The sequence below is a fragment of the Streptopelia decaocto genome (genome assembly GCF_964273445.1).
Source record: "Streptopelia decaocto genome assembly, chromosome: 6".
Classification (NCBI taxonomy): Eukaryota; Metazoa; Chordata; class Aves; order Columbiformes; family Columbidae; genus Streptopelia; species Streptopelia decaocto.
Window position 1 is genome coordinate 58,367,062 of NC_138660.1, and position 19,567 is coordinate 58,386,628.

The window sequence follows — 19,567 nt, forward strand, 5'->3', positions numbered from 1 at the left end:
TGCTTTCCAAAACATTAAGTTAACTCAAAAGATAACAGTATATTCCTCACCTCAGCCTTAACCAGTCTCGCCCACCTATGCCTACAGGCAGGCTCCTGGCTAAGTCTCCCTGCTGTGAAAGCAGAAAAGGCTTAAGTCCAAGCTACAGATGAAGACTGAGGATGAAGCATTCAAATAAGGGACCAGTTTCACCTGTAGCTACTGAGAGAATTACTGTCTTTTGATATCATTGGTGACTGTTATCTCTTATATTAAACCCCAGCTAAAAGCTTCCTTGCTGCCACAGAAGGCTGCAAAAGCAAACAATAAAAGAGTGAGTGCACCAATTCACAGATAAGAGGTACAGAAAGGTATGTACCCTCTCACATCCTTAATACAATATCCATAGAGGCTAGAGAAGTACAATAGGAGCAGGCAGAAGAAAGCACTCAGGCATATGGCTGGTCATTCCCTAAACAGCATCTCCTATTGCCACTGTGGGACAGCAGATGAACCCCAAAGGGCATTTCATACAGGTCTCTATGGCTTATAGCTGGCAAACCGCAACATCTCTTCACCCTCTTCCTGCACACTGATGTTTCTAACTATCACAGAAGTAGAAACTAATTTTACCCTTCTCACATCACCTAGGGTGTGATGAATGTCCCACTACATACCCTGACAACTCTGATCATTTTTTTGATCTAGCCAGTTGCTCTAGTGCCTGTCCCAGAGCTTCTTAAACTGCAACAGAGCTGAACTGACCTCCAGGCTCCCAAAAGCACCTGTGAAGAGTGGCACATTGAAGAGAACTCTGAACTGCAACATCAGGGTGCATCATCCAGAATTGCACACTAGTCGATTTTGGGAAGACCTCCTATATATCTGTACTCTGTTCACGCTTGCAAAGCTTTCTTTACAAACAAATATTAAGAGGTTCTTCTTCAGAGTCAGTTTTCATGTAACCCTTCCTTTTAATCCAGCTAAAATGGAAGACTCATTTTGCATAAAGCTATGGCATTTTTCTGAATGTTTCCTACTCCTAGGCACAGGATTTATCAAATCTTTTCACACTACCTCCTTCTTGGGTTTCTGTTAAGATTTGAAGTGCAGAAAGATAATTTTTCTTTTCTGAACTTATTCTAAGGATATAGAATATTCTGTCATCTGAAGTTACGGTTTTAAGTGAAAAAGGGAAAACACAGGAAGAAGGATGTGGAATCTTACTTGTCTGGGTTTTTCACTCTGAATGTTGCATTAAGAGCTTTTAATCTGGAATCTGCCTGAAAAAAAAGGGAAAAAACACATTTTGTTAATTTAATGCAATTAAATTTCAGTGACCAAAAAAAAAAATCTCAGCCTTCTGGCAGCACCATTAGAAAAAAGTTCTGCCTCCCTGGCATATTTAATCCTTCAAGCATTGAACAAGTAGCTGCCCTGCATGTCCGAATTTTTTTCATTAAAAAGTAAAAAAGCCCACTAAGCTATTTTGGTGAACTAGGGTGTAAACAGTATCAACTAAATTAAGCTGGTATAATCCAAATCCCACAAAAATAGTCCCTTCCTAAAATGTTACACAAATCACAGAGTTAAGATACACAACCCTACATTCTTTTTAGATGAAGCAATCGGGTAACACAAGACCATATGGACAAACTATTTTATATTTTTTAAACCAAAATAAAACTAGTGGCAGAGTGACCTCTATATGCTCTTTATTACCAGGAACAGTTCCCCAGTGAAAACAAAATCTTATATGTGGTGTTCTCTTTATTTTATGACTTGCTTTACAGAAAATATGTAATTTGTATATCAGAATAGAGGCATTCTTAATGCAATGTTATTTTCTATAACAGAGCATATATAAATCTCTAAAGTTCAATACCTAATTAAAAAGGTAGTTGGCTACTTTGAGATGTTGGTTTACCAATGACTGCAACAGCAGTATGGAACCTCTCTAAGGAGGTGGTTTCGGTTTAATTGAACATTAAACTGCCCAACGGGTATTGACTCCAACACAGATTAGATATCCCAGCCTCACCCACAGAGGACCTGTATCACCACAACTTCTAATTTCTATATGGCATTTTCCACACAGCTCACTTAGGGCTCATCTATACTACATGAAAACTCCAACCCCAGGAAAATGGCTGGAGTTTACTTTTGATGAAAACACCCCTCTTTTCAGGGAAAGAAAAATAAACACATCTTGTGGGGTATATAGATTTCCTGCAGTGTTCTCTTTGAGCCAGACTGTGCCACAACTGCTGTCAGCCAGTTACTTCACCATATTTGTTAGTGCTGGTGTATGACACAGGAATATTTTGCACACTGTTACAGCCAACTCTGAGCCTGAAGAGCTATTTTGAATTTGACACTGAAAGAAACACAGTGTTTTCCCAAACTAAGACCAGAGTCCTTCCTTTAGGACCCTTGCAATAGCTTCTGCAGATGAGACAGGCACAGTTTGTTTCACCTCCCACTGCATTGGGGCTGAGCAGAAGATCCCATATTTGAGTATCACTGCAAGTTCCTTTCACTTCCATATCTGGAGGACACTTAGGAAAGCATTTAAATTGACAGAAAAGCAGCTTTTGTCTTGCAACTACGATGAGAGGTACTGATGGAAATCTTGCTAACTTTAGCTGTCCTCCAATCACTAAACCACCAACACAAAACAATCCTTAAACCTAATGTAAGCAAATGAAACCTGCAAGACTAGGACCAACTGATATTGGAAAAAAACAGGTGCATTGTCACTGCCACACACAGTGCTCCTTCAAGAATATTTTGCAAAGGGAAGACAAAGGCACCATTGGGAAGCGTGTCCAGGACAGCACAAGGAACACAAAACACTGCAGTAACCACAAGTGCCAGCCTTTAGGATCATTCAGAGTGCTCCACGGATTTATATGGCCTTGGATCTCCACTGCTACAGCCCAACAAGTCATTACACAAGCCAGGTTGATTCCAGGCCGTGCAGACACACCTACATGTACTACTCACACATTTCTCACAGTACAAACAGCACCTGGGTACACTGACTTTAAATCAGAGTCCTTCCCTCTAAGCAGCTATTTCACAAAATACTGTGCTTATATTCAAACAGCAGGCACCAAAGCCATTTGAGTTTGTTGGGACAGCACGCACATTCAAGAGGTTACACTTGAAAAGTATCGCTTCCTACGTTACATTTCCAGGGCAAGTTTTTGCCTTTTGTTACAGACACACATAGTGCTCTGAAGGAAGAGTTCAGCAGTACACAAGCACTCTCAGGCAGGAACCAAGATTCTGCCAATGCTCAGCTATCTAAGTAGGGTTATTTCCTTCTTGCCATTAACAGCACAGTAACTCCCACACATCACTTTCGAGCATTTGCACCAAAGTTACACTGCTAGAAAAACAGTTGTCCAGTCTTAAACTTGATTTAAGGGTAATACACACAAGCATTTTAGAGATGAACTCCCCATCAAATGACGTACAGCCAAGGAGTTTTCAGACAACTAACTCCTACTATGATCCTACAATCATTTAAGTAGACTAAAGATAGGAATTTTCTCCTTCCTAAACAAAGGGTTAAAATCCCAAGCAAAAAAATCCCTTAAAAAACAAAATTAAGTGCTGGAGGCAGAAGGGAGGAGAGGCATGATTTAATCATACAGTTGGCAGAGTAAACAAAGTCTCCAACATCAACATTCAACTATAACATGCTACACTGCATTAATGCCTAATTTAAAGTTTAGTTAGCCGGGTTCAAGCCCTTTGGGACAAAAGACACATCCTGCTTTAATGCATTAGCAGCAGAGACAGCAGCAGCATGTAAACCAGTGGTCTGGTTCTAGTCTAAAACATGTAGTGAACAGGGGTTTGTTCTCCTATGTAGTGCTAAATAACCTCCAATCTTGAGGAGTTTATAATTCAGATGTTGAATAAAGAGAAGATGCCCTTTCCCAGGCTTTTACAAAAAGTTATTTTTCTTTACTAAGAAAACAGGAACTGTTGAAAGGAAACTACACATGTGATCAAATCTAGAAGGAAGACAGGACTTGCTCATCTCTCATTTAATCTACTATATGGTTTCAGGTAGGCAAATATTCTCAGCACTCTGCTATGAGTTTTATTTTATGCACACGTCACTGTGTGCACTCCTGAACATACCTTGCCAGTAAAAACCTTCTGAACTCTTACAGTGTAAGTTGAAATAAAGATGTGTTGACTAGAAAAATACAGCTTGAGAGCTTTACATTTTTTATATTATGAATACTAGCAATATGCAAGCCCTACCATGATGGAAGAGAATTATTGTCAAGTTAAGTTACCAACATTAAGTGTCAGTATCAAAGCCCCTTGGACATTGAGGATCAGAACACCAGTGATTTTCTTTAGCTCCTACTATTCAAAATAATTCTTCATAATCTACCTAGTTTTCAGTTGTGATTTCATGAGAGTTGACCACATTACAATGAAACAAAAGCTCAGTGTTTGTCCCCAGTGTTCTTCTCCAGACACAGCCCAACAATCTATCAGCTTCTCACAGATTCTTGTCCTGTACAGACACACAACCTTTGATGATTTATTCCTGCAAGTGTTCCATCAGTTTACCCAGCCACAACCTCACTGATGTCAATGGGGATAGTACAAGACACATTCTGTTACAAAGCTAAGGGGCACCAAATCCAACTGCCTTGGTGCCTTTCAGTAACTTATCCTTGGAGATGTCCTACAATTCAGACCCCTTGCTTGCCTTTTTTTTTTTTTTTTTTGACATCTTGCACCTCTTACCAGGCTAAATTTGGCATCCATCTTTAAAACAATGCTAAAATAAATTGACAACATACAAAAGCACTGCTATGGGCTCAAGTTCATTAAAGCTTAAAGCTTATAAGGATCACAATTCTACATTACTGCCAGAATTACAAGGTTGAGCATCAAACATAGGCACATATTAACAAGTCTCCTAGAGAACTTCACAACTGAAGTCTTCCCTATTACATGCTACGGACACCACTGTTTTTTTGTAGTTACAAGTATACATAAAGCAATGCCTCTAACTCATTCTAACAGCAAACAGCCCTTCAAAATAATAGCCTAAAACATGTTTGCTGGAGTATTTCTGTGTCACAGCAGTCTTGAGACAAACAATTACAGTAATTACCTTTAACTGAAATCCAGTCTCATTCACCATTTCTTTCCATCCACCTTCCTAAAAACACAGGAAAAGAACATTGAGTAAGAGTTACTTAAGAGTGCCACAGCTTTTGCAAGCCCCTGTATCAGTCCCTACATCACAAGAACTTCTCCAGTAAGCCTGGTTTCTGCCTCAGCTACCTTCCCCACGACTTTCCAAGAATCTGGGTTAAAAATAACATGTCATTATGTTGTGTTTGCATACTAACCTCCCCCCAAAAAACTGTCTCTGCACTACTCAATTACCTCATTCTATCAACTGGGGGCAGGAGCCACACAGCTTTGTCTGAAGAAGGAGCTCAGCTCTTTAGAAATAAGAGTAGTAACCATCTAGTGCCTATTAGATCAACAGCAGCTCCAAGGACCTTCACAGGCTGAGGCAGAGAGCACACAGAAAACACACAGGTCACAGCTGTTCACAGTGCACATGCGGTCACCTCGCTCACATGTAGTTGGTTGTCCCCTGTTGCCAGTTCCCATATACTGGTTCACCTACATGCTATACTGTATGGCAGTAAACATACCTGCGGAGGCCACTACTTGGGAATCTCTCAAAGAACAGAAAAAAGACATCCAACATCTCCTGAAGTTCAAAACCACAGAATGCAATACTTTAGCTGACAATTGGATCACAGCTTTCGTGACAACATACTGTAGTGGTTTTGGACCACGACACATACAAATGGATCACGAGTCAAACCGCAAAGCTAAAGAAACCATGGATATCCAAAAAGTGAATTGGAAGCCAGTACTGTCTCTGCAGCCAGCGGTACAGCACGCTAACTATTATATTTCAGCTTTAGTCCTAGGGAAGCTTTCCCAACCAATACACATTAAGTTCCCAATATGCTGTTCCAAAGAGGTGGAAATTCTCTCTTCGGAACCTTAGAACTAGACTGGAAAAATGCCATAAGGTACTTCAGAAGTCCTGTTGTACAACTGCAGTGGGCTGTTAAAGTCTTCAGATGGACTTGTCCACCTGAAGTTCGCTCACACTGTCTATCCTTCTTCTAGACACAGAACAAGCTGTGGGTCAATGGCAGGGAAGAGGAGTAAAAAGACATCATCTTAAATAAATAATTGCTAATGAATGTATTTAGAAAGCACAACACTTTACTATACCTGTGTTAAAAATGAATAAAAGATTTTGTCTTGGCAAAGAACAGGATGCGAAGCCACACGTAACAAGAAGTTTTCCAAACCAATTCTTCTTCTTTCCACAAAGTCTGGATCCATATTATCTGCTGATAGCTTATGCCAAACAAAGTCAGCCTATTTAAACAGAAGAGTGTTAATAGTAAATAAATAGGAAACAAGACAAAGCAAGCTGCAGCCTCAGCTTTCCTTACCCTTTTTTCTGGCAAAGGGGGAACAACAATATGTGGATAGGTGACCGACAAATAATTCCTCAGTAACTCAAATTCACTGTAACGTCGCCACAGGGAGTCCACTGGGGCACACTGTCCCTCACTCTGGGGCTCAACAGCTCTGAAACGTGAAACAGCAAATTCAAGCATTAGTAAGCTATCAACTCCTTCCTCATACCATCAGTACAATTATAGCAAAGGTCCTGAAAATAGTTACCCAGTAATGATTACCGCATAACTTGCCTATAATCTAAAGTAACGTTAATTAATTTCACATCCATATATTCATTTAAAAAATATTTCTGATTTCTGCCTGACAGCATGCTTTATTTTTTCAGAAACACAGGCAAAGTCAACACATTTTCATCATACCACAAACAAACAGGTAGATCGCAGTCAAGTAAAGAGCCACACAAGTGACTTAGCTCACGACCCTACACAATTAGACATATTTCTCTTGGAACAGTGTCAGGTTTCAAGCCAGCAGAATTTCTTAAAGCAGCTGAAGGATACAGAGTATTACAAGAAAGAATTTACTATTCAATGGGAAAGTCTTCGCTTCAGAAGATAAAAATTGTCTTGTCTGCAACAGCTAGAATAATTTAAAATCTACACTTTAATATTTAGAAATTCTAAAGGATGTTTTCACAAATTTCAAAGCATCTCCAGTTTTCTGGGTTCAAAGTGATATCTTTGTATAGTTAAGGACTACAGACATAGTTTAACAAACTAGCTAAAGATAGAGTAAGCAGGTACAAAACTGATGCATCTGAAAAAATTATTGAAAACTTAAAGCAAACATCACCAAGCAGCGTGATCTCTCTCAGCCTCTCCCTGAACACCAGATACTCCAAGCTCATCATCACCTTCATGGCCCTTCACTGGACTTGCTTAACTACATCTACTTGTACTGCAGAACCCAGAACTACAAGTACTTAACTCTATGATACTCAGAATAGAGTACTAAATTATTTCTTCCAGCAGAAACCAGGCTATGCAGTTCTTGAGTTCATAAGAACTTCCTGGAGTAAAGTTTTAAAAACATGTAAATAGCACACTTTTTTTAAGCTATTCTTAACCTTCAAGGTTGGATTTCTAATGACCTTACCGAAAAAACAAACAATCCCACTGCAGGGCAACCCCAATTATTCCATACAGTTAAATAAAACACAAGAAGCCTTTGTCATCCATTTCTGAACTCTCATTAGAAAAGAACAACCTTGCTATACCCTCTTGTTTAAAAGCATCGTTACATCTTGAGGTTAAAGTAATTTAATACAGAATTATGCAAAAGGAATCTTTTTTAAACAGAAAATGCTCGGCCTTACTCATTTATCTACCCTTGCCTTGTGGAAAGGACATTTATTCCAGGTGACTGAATCTGTAGGAAAAAGAAATTCACAAGGAGGAAAAAGAAAGGATGTATTCATAAGCATTCAACACAAACTGCTGCAGAATAAAACTGTTTGAGACCAACTTAGAAAAGGAGGTGAGCACACTGCTGACAGCCACTAAATTGTACTGCCAACATCCCATAGAATTCCCCCCTATTAAGAGTATTTCAACTCAAAGCTGCAACTTGCAAACAGAGTTTTGAAGAGGGTAAGCTGAGCTTAGTGCTGCAATGACAAGCTGTGCAGCATTCCTCCCTACACAAACACTACACAATTTAAACATTTCAAGAACACCTCAGCTAAAAGCAGGTATCTAGTGTTTGTACTATTGCTGAGTTGGAGGTAAGTTTAAATAGATAAAGAATTAAGCTACTATGCCCTGGAAGTTCAGTTGTTGTGTTGAAAACTGAAGGCACAAACCTCACTCTCCTAGAAGAGAAACTCCCAGAGTTTGGTAAACAATGTGGCCCCTGAAGATGCTCACGTGAAAGTACTTCAGAATTAGGGACCCTTTTACTCTCCAGCCTCAGCAGCTATCAACCAGCTGCACTGACTTACACCACAGGTTTCAAGAGCACTACTTCTGCACAGGCTATTATCAAGACTGCTACCATCAATGCATCAGATTATGTGGGCGCTGTCTGAGAACATACTGCACATGCAAACATTAACAGGGATACAAGAAACAGAGGGGCCAGGACTGCCCTGAGAACCCAGTCACATGCCAGGAGGACCCATCTGTGCTGCAGGTACAGATGTTGCTGCACCAGCGGGAAGACACCGCAGACTCACATGGAGGTACAGAGCGAGGCAGACTGCAGCCACCCTTACTCTAAAGGCAGCAAGATTATAGATTCACATCTCAGACCTAGAACACAGAGTTCTCCATAATATAATGCATGTTCTATCAGACAAAGAAGAAAAAAAAAAACCTGGAGGATGCACTTGGCCCATTGCTATTACATGTCTGTCACTCCAGCACTTAACTATCTCCTGGACATAGCAAATGCAACCCTGGGACTGGCTCAGGAGTCGTGTTTAACTAGTTCTTCCTTCCAGTTTTCATTTTTATGTAATAGGAGAGTTCCATTATTCATCTTTTTTTAAATTTAACTGAAGTTTAAGACTGACTGCATCACCTCATAACTAGAGGCAGGCTGGGTGTGCATACGCCACTGACAGGTTATGGCAGCCTACCACATTTCAGGCGAAGTTACAGAGGCTTAAGAACTTCCACTAAAGGGAAACTGCAGAAGAACATCTACCTTTATTTTTTTAAATATCTTATTTTTCTTGTCAATATGAGCCCCTAATGCAAAGTACTGCTAGCCACAATTATTTTTCTTCTCCACTTATTCTATGGGCTTACACTGACACAGGCAACTTCAAACCTGAAGTTTTCCACCTCCCGAACATGAAGTAATTAGAAAAGTTCCTTTAGCTATTCCATTTCACCACAGTGTGTACTTAACTGCTGTCCTCTGCCTCTAACCCAATCCAGCTCAAGTCTAATCTTATATTTATCACTTTCTGAATAACCCATAATGTCAACGAGGTCAGTACAGGGAAGAATGAAAAGTTTATCTTTCAAGGAAGTTTCTGGTCAAGACATTCCTACTCTGTTTTCAAGTGCAATTCGGTAGAAATACAACTTCACAAGATGTTAGAAAATTATCCCAAATGTTGGTAAGTGGCATTTGTAAGTGGCCTCAATATGGCACCAACGTATCAAACACAATTGCAGTAATACACATTAGCGGTATAAAGTCAGGTAGCTTGTCTTCCATAGTTGATCTGCCTTAACTCATCCTGCTCTGGCTTGTCATTCCTCCACACACTCATTTTTGCCAAGTCAGTTTTACCATGAAAAAGTTAATCTGTATTCTTCTTAGAACTCCCAATTCCTGCACTTAGGAGAGTCACATTATTTAATATGTTTCAACAGTTTTAACACCACAAGTGTGATAAAACTAAAGAATAGTGCTCTGCTATAAACGAACAGGAAAAAAAATTAAATCAAGAATGTCTTTAGAAATGTTAAAGTGGCTTCACAGATTCAAGTCTGTTTGGAGAACTATATATACTCTCCTTCCATAGTATGGATTACATGTTAGAAGAAGATGCACTTACATTTCACATTCCTATCCTATAAACAGCAAAGAGAGGGAAATGCACCAATAGAATCATCACATATTTTAATAGTGCAGTGGTTTATTTACCATTTGTAAGGGTTCAGGTCAACACACCATCAGTAAGCTGTCATTGTAAGAGATCACAGCCTTCTGACAAGAGAATGTTCCATTGTAAATTATGCTCTTAAAGCTTCATGACTGTTTTGCAGAGTTAATTATAAACTAGAAGCAGCAACGACCATGGGGAGCCTTAACTGTGCAAAAAATATCTCAACATGTCTGCTATATCAGCTTTGTATTTGTCAGAATTAACAAGAACACATGGGTTATTTAAAATATTTTTTAAAAACCCACAATAATTGGAATACTAACATCTCAGTCCACACACACAACTATCAAGCTGAAAATTAAACAGGAACCAAAAACTTGTAAAATAGCTAGGAGGGTGCACTTCAGCAGGGAAGGACCACAGCTTTCTAGAGAAGTCAAGTCCTATATCAGGACAAACCACTACCACCCCACAACAGAGATGCAGGTACCCTGTTACTTCAAGTTCTGTGTCCACGAGGGTCCTCAAGAACTCAAGGAGGAAGGAAGCAACTGCCAGAGCAGATCATGCCGTTCACCACATCTTCCCTCCTCACACTCAAACTAAGGAAGTTTACTACATTGTCAATTTATTCTGACAAAACAGACTTCCCTAAGTCTAAGTTAATCAAGCTTTACAACCCTTATGAGGGACACACGAGCCTCACATTAGACCTTAAAGAAAAAGGTTAAATTACTACCAGAGAACCTTGAAGGTCAAACCTGCCTGCACAGTTTATTCTTTAACTAAGCAGAACCTGATGCAGCTTCCTCAACGTAGTCTGTGTTAAGCAGCCTGGTGTTATTTCTCTTCTCAGATCATAGTTACTTCCTTTATTCTAACATGTATTTATTCTCACTGTCTTAGAAGTGAGAATGCTGCCTTTCCTGGTTGTAGTTGTTGCTTCTATCTTTACATAACATAGTTCTTGCTTGGCGTGAAAAGCAGTTCAGAGACAACAGGTAAAGCAAGTAAATGTGACAGCAAAACAGGTAGACAGACACTTGCACAGAGAAATGTCTGGATGTTTTTCTTTGCCCAACATCCTCTTGCAAAAAGCTGCACCCTAACAGCTGGGCCTCAGCAGGAACCTGCCACCACACTTTCCCATCTCTGCAGGACAGATGGACATCCCTGCTGCCTCTGCCACCAGCATCACCCACTCCAGCAGTCTTGGCTGGGGTGTTGTGTGGTTTGTTTGTTTCATTTTTGTTTTGGCTGTGTTTGGGGACTTTGCTTGTTTGTGTTTTTCTCTCCAACACGCTGTAAAATGTCAGTTTAGCAACTTTTAGTGACTGGAGGGGGAACACAACATTTCAGAAGGGCAGCCAAGTAGCTCCCAACAAAGAATCAATGACTTCTATTTAACCCATTTTAATAAATTTTAAACATATTTTGAAGTTACTAATAGTAATTTAAGATCCCCTTTCCACCCAGGCTTTGATATAGTAAAAGCAGCCAGATTCCACTCTCTAGAGAGAACAAAGCTGCAGTGGGAAAGTGCTGTACAGCCCTCAGTTACAAGCCTGTGTCCACACCACTGCCTTTCAAACCAGGTAATAAGTGTTTGAAGCTGCATGGATGGATTTGGGACAGGCAAGTAAGATGAGAGAAAATTTTTTTTAATCACACCAAAAATGTCTTCACCTGGTTACATGAGACCATAAAATATCACCAATTACAAGAGCATTTCTCCCCAGGAACCCCGTTCCAGAAAGGAAGTAGAAATCCACAAAGGTACTCATTACACTTAATACCTTCATTACCATCTAATTTTTTAGACCACATTATGAACTCCACCATTAAATGCAAGTACTGCAGACCAGTTTCAATTAAGATTATAATCACTTGTTGACATTCAGTCAAACTTCTCAATTTGTTTTGGTTTTAAAAACACAATATAATACTTGTACAGTCTTCAGGCAGGAAAACCATATGTTTCCCCTCCAAGAACAGTTTTAACAATGCACGTTATTCACTGAATGAACCAATCTGGCTGAAAAAAAATTAAAAGACAAAATTGAAACCTTCAGCTTTTGCATTCATAACTGATGTTATCATATGCGATTGGAAGATTACATTACTCCAAAAGTCACATTCATTTGCTTTAATTCAAAGTGCCAATGTGAGAACTTCAGTCCATCTAATTAACCTCTTCCCATTTCCCATTTAAAACTAATTATCTTAAACAAGCCATTAAACAATTCTGAATGAAATAAAAATGAGGAATGACTGCAAAATATTAAATCAGACAAGGAGGAAATACATCAGTTATTTCCTTGTAAAAGCAATTACCTCTTCAATCGTAAAAGCAGTAACTTTGCTTTCAGCCTCTGACCTTCCAGAGTACAAGAAGTGACACTTCAGTCCCCTACAGCAGACAAGGTTCACTCTCTGTAGAGGAATAACACTGCAGAGGGCTCAGCAGCTTTTTCCATTAGCTATTTAGAAATGGGCTCTGTATTTAGGCCTCTAAACAGACAGAAGAGCAATCATTACAGATCAACTACAGATTTTGTAAACCACCAAAAGTTATCTAGCAAGTTGTCTTGTCAGAAGATTTTCACAGCCAGGTGGGTTTTGTTTGGTTGCTTAGTTGGTTTTGGTGGTGTTTTGTTTGGTTGGTTTTTTATACCGTCACCTAAACAGTTTTCTCTATTTAACTAAATTATACATCCACTAGTCAGGTTGATGATTCATAGTATCAATTAAGTATAAAGCAGCAGTAAATTTCCGTTCCTCCACCTTCTTTCATCTCTTAATGCTACTGTTTAAAGCTCATGCTGAGTTCAGACTTTCTTCCTTTTTACCTAATACCTCCTTTGGAGGGAACAGACCAGTCTTCCTGACCCTCAGTGACCAAAATCTGCATTTTGTTGTTTTATCAGAAGACAGGAGACCTCTACAAGCATTCACCGTGTGCCTGTCCTCGGGAAATACATGCTTTGGCTCTTCACTGTGACCAACGTGGAGCAGAAGACTTTGGGAAAGTAACTTAAAACATAACAAAGCAAAAACTCCTGAAGACCCGTGGTAGCGCATCACTAACACTGAACTGGCTACTCATTTACAATAGAAGTTCATGTCTCTCACAGAAACTGTCATTAGAAGCCCTTACACTACAGATGCACAATCCAACATCTTATGGGATAAATAGGTATCACTCATGTCACAATTTAACTGATGGAAAACTTTCGAAATACTGAAAGCAGAAATATGAGTAACCTCCCCAGCCATACTGTGGGAGTAACAAGCAAATATAGTGAGCCACCTTTTCAAATTACATCAAAAGGAAGATAAGTGTAGTAGGGCTGGAAACCAGGGATCCCGCTATTAAGTAGTCAGCTACCATGCTGCACAAAGTTTGTTGCTTTTTCCTAAAGCCACATTGACAAAAGACAAAACAAAAAAAGAAACAAACAAAAAAAACAACACACAAACACCAAAACCACACAAACACAACCACCTCTAGTCATCAAGTTTCATGACCAGGACCAGGCCAGAGACCTAAAAGTCAGCAGGGAGGGAAACAAAGTTAACTAAATAGCTAAATGGAAGAGTCTTACAACTATGGAAGAAATTGTTTACTTTGAAGGAGAACAGGAAAAAAGGCATCCCTGTAGGTACTATGATTAAAAGCCCATCACGACAGAGCACTTAGATGTTCTCTGCATTCTAGCTAACTTTCAGCTCTGTCATGGAAAACAAAGAGCACAAGACCAGGAGTGAAACTCTGGGTTTTATACTGTCTCCATTCTTGAAGTTTCACACTGACTCTGGTGTAAGACAAAACTTCTAAAAAGCAAGAAAATCTGAATTTAAGTGAGGTCCTGGATATTTTGGTTTCCCTTATAGAGAACATGTGATATGCTGAGCACCTACATCTCATGAAGCAATATTTAGTTACACACTTTAAGAATTTGTATTTGCCTTACTGCCATTTCCCACAAAGAGGTGGAAGTGTTCATCTGTTTGCACAGGAAGAATATAAAAACTAAGTTATTTTTAAATAACTGTTTCACAGCTTCCATTAAACTATACAAACTGACTTCAAGACTAATTGAACGGAAATGGCTCACCACAAAAATCTACTTAGCTAATGCAGAAAGGTGTAAACCAAGAATAGAGATGCTTTCAGGAAGCACGACCCTTGGAATTTGCTGAGGCTCTGCAGTCTAGAGCAGCAGAGTTTGTTTTGTCTCAAAGAAAGAGATCTATGTGGAGGTGTAATATCACTTAAACACCCAAAACACACAAAAGTCATATGAAAACGTGAGAGTAGTTCGTTTCATTTTGAAAAGAAAAAGGAAGCAACACCATCACTTGCATTTTGAAAACAGTTTCATCAGCACCAGTGAAACTAACGTGTTAAAAAGTTTAGGTGCTCAGCTCCTGTTCTGTAACAAATGTACAGTGGTTGTAATTGCATCCATCTTGTGTCCCTTATTCACCCAGATGCATGCAATTCCTATTGAAATTAAATCCTAGATAGCAGTAACAGTGGAACCCCAGTTCACATAAACATAATACAACTATTATTAAGTGGTCTTCCTTTTATAGTACTATAAACTGAGTTTTATTCTTCTGCTACAAAATATCCTATTACCCACAGACAAATTGCTGTGAAGCCCACCTACAGCTCCAGGCTCAGCAGGAAGCACATTTAATAGCCAGCAATTATATTTATGCAAGAAATTTTGCCTTCTCAGCAAAAGGAATAGAGAACCTATTTTATTAGAGATGTGACAAACCCACATTTTCAATAGTTCTGTGACAAACATATAATTGGTCTTGGTATTTGCTGACCACAGAATAAATCTTAATGAAAGCATGCAATCTGGGCAGCAAAAAACAGGTTTGCCACTGAAAGAACCACTGGGAAAGACCAGCAGGAGTGAGTCTAAAGTAACATAAGGATGACTGGGAAAGGAGATGCTGCAGTCAGCGTGTTCCAGAGCTGCGTAAAGATGCCCCCAGAGTACACTTCACAACACAGTTAAGACACCAATTATTCTGATTTTCTTCTCTTTTCCTTCAGAAATACAATGAAAAGAAAAACAACATTACTTATGCGAGAATATGCAATCTTTAACACCAATAAACTGTAGAAGCATTTTTTAAACATCTGAGCAACTGCCAAAGAGCTACAATATTTGAAAAATATAATGTATGCCATGCATGTCTATTTTGGATTTTATTCTGAAAGCTTAGTAACGTATAGTAAATGTATCCCAGTAGGTCTGCAGTTAGCATGACTGGTGTGTCCCTTCATCTGTTAAGCAAGTTAAGAAGCCTTTTAACTAGTAACTACAAGACTTACATGATAATATTACAATGTGAACTCTTTGCCTTTGCAAAATGCAACTGCTTTGTTTCAGAAGGTTTTATCTGTACAGCAGATCACTCCTGAGGCAAGGCCCAAAGGTTAAAACTGTTAATATAAAGAAGAGAGAGACAAAACTCCTAATAAAATCTGATTTTGAAATTCTTGCTTCAGCTGAGTAACACGATCCTGCATAATAGGAGTCATCTGTGGCTGTCTGGCAAGTAACTATAAGTTAGAAGAGATTTTAAAGCTTTGTTCACTACTCAGTGCTTAAAATCCCAAGCTGTCTTTGTGGTAAAAGGAGTGTTTATTTGTATTTTTGATCTTACTAACACAAGAAGATCGAAAGCAGTAAGCTCTCCAGTGAAAGTTTAAGCTAATATGAAGGAAGGAAGCAGTTAATTAATCCTAACCCTTAGAGCATCTACAAGGAGTATGTGGTGATCAGATCAAGCAAATAATTTCAAATATTAGTGGAGCACTAAATTTTGACCACATGACATAAGTCATGAGCCTTCCTTTATTTTCTTGAGATCCCAAACAAGCCTAACCATTACTTTAGACCATGATGCACAACCTCTCTCACATACAACCTCATACATATGTATATAAATTTATGCAAACCATGTCTAAGAAATAACCAAGCAGTTGCTGACACCATATTAAAGCAGCATCTTTCAAGCACACATTTTTTCCACCTAGCTAAATGAAAAATTACAGTATAGAGTTACACAACACCAGCATTAATACTGGAGATCAGATGCCGAGTTTTCATGGGGAAAGTTCCTCTGGAGTAGGTTGATAATCACATAACAAATCATAAACAAACTAAATCCTCTCATCAACTGTACCTTAATAATTTTGGGGAAGGGGAGATAGCTGGTTTAGAATGGCACATCCATGCACTCAGAGTGAGCTCTCATCACCTACCTCGTCTCAATGAGGTAAGCAGTGTATGTTTCTTGCATGTTCATGGCATTCCTCCCAGTCCGTTTTTCGGCTTCTGAAACAGTGATTTCCATTTTTTTTGCCAAACAGTCTTCCATCTTTTTAGAGGAGGAAAATAAAGATTCATGTAACATTAGCCACACAAGGCAAAGGCTACTAACCCTGCCTCCCCTTCTCTCACAGCACATTTGTTCAAATAAGACAGGTCTCTACAGGATAAAGGCTTTGACAGGTCTTTGTTTTATACCTTCGTTCTGTATCACATTTGCAAATGAAAACAGAAAGCCTGCTTTTGGAGGAAAAAAAAAAAAAAAAATCAAAGCTGACAAATAGATAGCTTTGGATACCAAAACTCATCATGACCCAGTAAGATAGAGAAGAACTAATATTCTTCTGTACAGGTAACAAAGTAACCTTTTTTAAAAACAAACAAACCCCTGCACTTTCTACCCAAACATTTCCCAACTACCGGTGAATTCCTCCTCAAGACACCTGGGACACACGTAACCACCTCTCCCGTTTCACAGGAAACAGAACACATCCGGACTGAGATGTTTTTCTTTTAATCTCCCGGAGGAGGATCGTTATCTTTCACACACTGGCAGGCAGCGTCGGCCAGGACCGCACGCCCACCCTGGAAAGGCAGAGAGAGCTCCAGGAACCTCCAGCTGAATTCTGCAGGGAGGGGGATCTACTTGTGAAACTGGGGGGCGGGGGCAAAAATGTTGAGAAATAAAAATAACAATAGGGCACAAAGGATGAGGGCAGATGGCACAAAAATCCCTCTAACAACAGCCAGAGAGAGACTGGAAGGAGGAGAACCCTACTGCTCGGAGGGACGGGGTGTACAGCTCAGCCCCAGCCACGGGCTCGGCCCCCGGCACGCAGTGTGAGAGCTCATCCCACCTGCAGCCCCTTCCCGCTACCGCCCGGCCCCGGCCTCTCCGCGCCGGCCGAGCCCCGCACCCCTCCCCAGGCTAGCGGCGCGGCGGCCGGGCAGCGCGCTCAGGAAAGCCCGGTGCTCGGCCCGGGCGGAGTAGGCCGCGCAGAGGCCGGCGGCTCGCGGGAAGGACGCCGCCCCGCCGCCGCCTCCCCCCGCACCCTCACCGTGGCCGCCGCGGCTACGGGCTGCTCCGGAGGCGGGAGGCCGCTGCAGGGCGCGGCGCCGTCCTCCTCCGGACGGCTATCGCTGGGTTCGGCCTCGGCGCTCTCCATGGCTATAAGGCGCTCGGCCACCTTCCTCCGCGCAGGCGCTGAGGCCGGCTCCGGCGGGCAAACTCATCGCAGGTCCTAGAGAGAGCGGCCGGCGGGGGTAGTGCCCGCCCGGAGGGTGTGTGTGCCGCCCGGGGGGGTGTGAGCCCGCCCGGGGGGTGTGTGCCCGCCCGGGGGGTGTGTGTGTGCCCGCCCGGGGGGTGTGTGCCCGCCCGGGGGGTGTGTGTGCCCGCCCCGGGGGGTGTGTGTGCCCGCCCGGGGGGTGTGTGTGCCCGCCCGGGGGGTGTGTGTGCGCGCCCGGGGGGGTGTATGCCCGCCCGGGGGGTGTGTGCCCGCCCCGGGGGGTGTGAGCCGCCCGGGGGGGGTGTGTGCCCGCCCCGGGGGGTGTGTGTGCGCGCCCGGGGGGGTGTATGCCCGCCCGGGGGGTGTGTGCCCGCCCCGGGGGGTGTGAGCCGCCCGGGGGGCTGTGTGTGTGCCCGCCCGGGGCGTGTGTGTGCCCGCCCGGGGGGGTGTGTGTGTGCCCGCCCGGGGGGGTGTGTGTGTGCCCGCCCGGGGGGTGTGTGTGCCCGCCCGGGGATCGTGCCGCCCGGGGGGCTGTGTGTGTGCCCGCCCGGGGGGTGTGTGTGCCCGCCCGGGGGGGTGTGTGTGCCCGGCCGGGGGTTGTGCCGCCCGGGGGGGGTGTGTGTGCCGCCCGGGAGGGGGATGTGTGCCCGCCCGGGGGTTGTGCCCGCCCGGGGGGTGTGTGTGCCCGCCCGGGGGGTGTGTGTGCCCGGCCGGGGGGTGTGTGTGCCCGGCCGGGGGTTGTGCCCGGCCGGGGGGTGTGTGTGCCCGCCCGGGGGGTGTGTGTGCCCGCCCCGGGGGGTGTGAGCCGCCCGGGGGGTGTGTGTGCCCGCCCGGGGGGTGTGTGTGCCCGGCCGGGGGGTGTGTGTGCCCGCCCCGGGGGGTGTGAGCCGCCCGGGGGGTGTGTGTGCCCGCCCGGGGGGTGTGTGTGCCCGGCCGGGGGGTGTGTGTGCCCGGCCGGGGGTTGTGCCCGCCCGGGGGATGTGTGTGCCCGCCCGGGGGGTGTGTGTGCCCGGCCGGGGGTTGTGCCCGCCCGGGGGGTGTGTGTGCCGCCCGGGGGGGTGTGTGTGCCCGCCCGGGGGTTGTGCCCGGCCGGGGGGTGTGTGTGCCCGCCCGGGGGGTGTGTGTGCCCGCCCGGGGGTTGTGCCCGCCCGGGGCCGGCGCTGAGGCGAGGCGAGCCCCGCCGGCCCCGGCCTTCCGCGGCCGATGCTCATCGATTGCCTTGATCGAAGCCCTCTCGAGGCTGTTGGCGTCCTGCCCACCTTTCTGCCAGAAAAAGTGCCTCGTTATGTCCCCGGGGGGTGGGCACCTCTTCGCGAACACGGGGGTGAAGGCACCTCTCGTTGTTAGAGGAGCCAGGCAGCGTGAGCTCCTGTGCAGGCGACGAACAGACCTTCCGCCATCCCTCGGGTGCTCATCCTCACTTAAACACTTGCAAATGTTTATTTCTAAGATTTATTTTTGCTCGTGCTCCTCTCTTAGCTCTCAGGTCACTGAAGAGTTTCTGATGCACCCGTGCTGTGTCTTATTTTCCCTTCTTAGCAGGACAACATGTCATTTTGCTTTACAGAGCCTCTCCCAGCAGCTATTAACTTTCCCGCTGGATGTTGTTAACATTATGCAGCTCGGGTTATTTTTATTTTTAAAGCCCACCAGTCCATTATTTGTGTGCTCTCACCCCTTTGCCCGCAGCAAAGGACTCGGTCGTGCTGTGTTCCCTTTACTCGCCCTCAAGCCCACGCTGCCTCCTCCACTGGCCCCGTCCTGGCAGCCAAGGGACACCCAGAACTGTGTTCTGCCCGCCAGCTCTCCAGCTCACACCGAAGCGTGTCCCACCCCACCACGCTTCCCCAGGGGGTACCCGAGAAGTTAAA

The 19,567-nt window shown here is 43.3% G+C and overlaps 1 protein-coding gene across 1 annotated transcript in view; it reads right to left on the bottom strand.

The window, feature by feature from the left end:
* The window catches only part of SNX4 (sorting nexin 4), a 34,523-nt gene extending 16,727 nt beyond the window's left edge, over positions 1-17,796 (bottom strand). The window contains exons 1-6 of the mRNA XM_082055856.1: positions 17,529-17,796; positions 16,404-16,519; positions 6,516-6,654; positions 6,289-6,438; positions 5,135-5,182; positions 1,207-1,262 (exon numbers count right to left, since the gene is read on the bottom strand). Coding sequence (XP_081911982.1) covers positions 1,207-1,262; positions 5,135-5,182; positions 6,289-6,438; positions 6,516-6,654; positions 16,404-16,519; positions 17,529-17,636 — 617 coding nt within the window. The 5' untranslated portion in view covers positions 17,637-17,796. The remainder of the gene's footprint in view (positions 1-1,206; positions 1,263-5,134; positions 5,183-6,288; positions 6,439-6,515; positions 6,655-16,403; positions 16,520-17,528) is intronic.
* Positions 17,797-19,567: the final 1,771 nt, after the last annotated feature.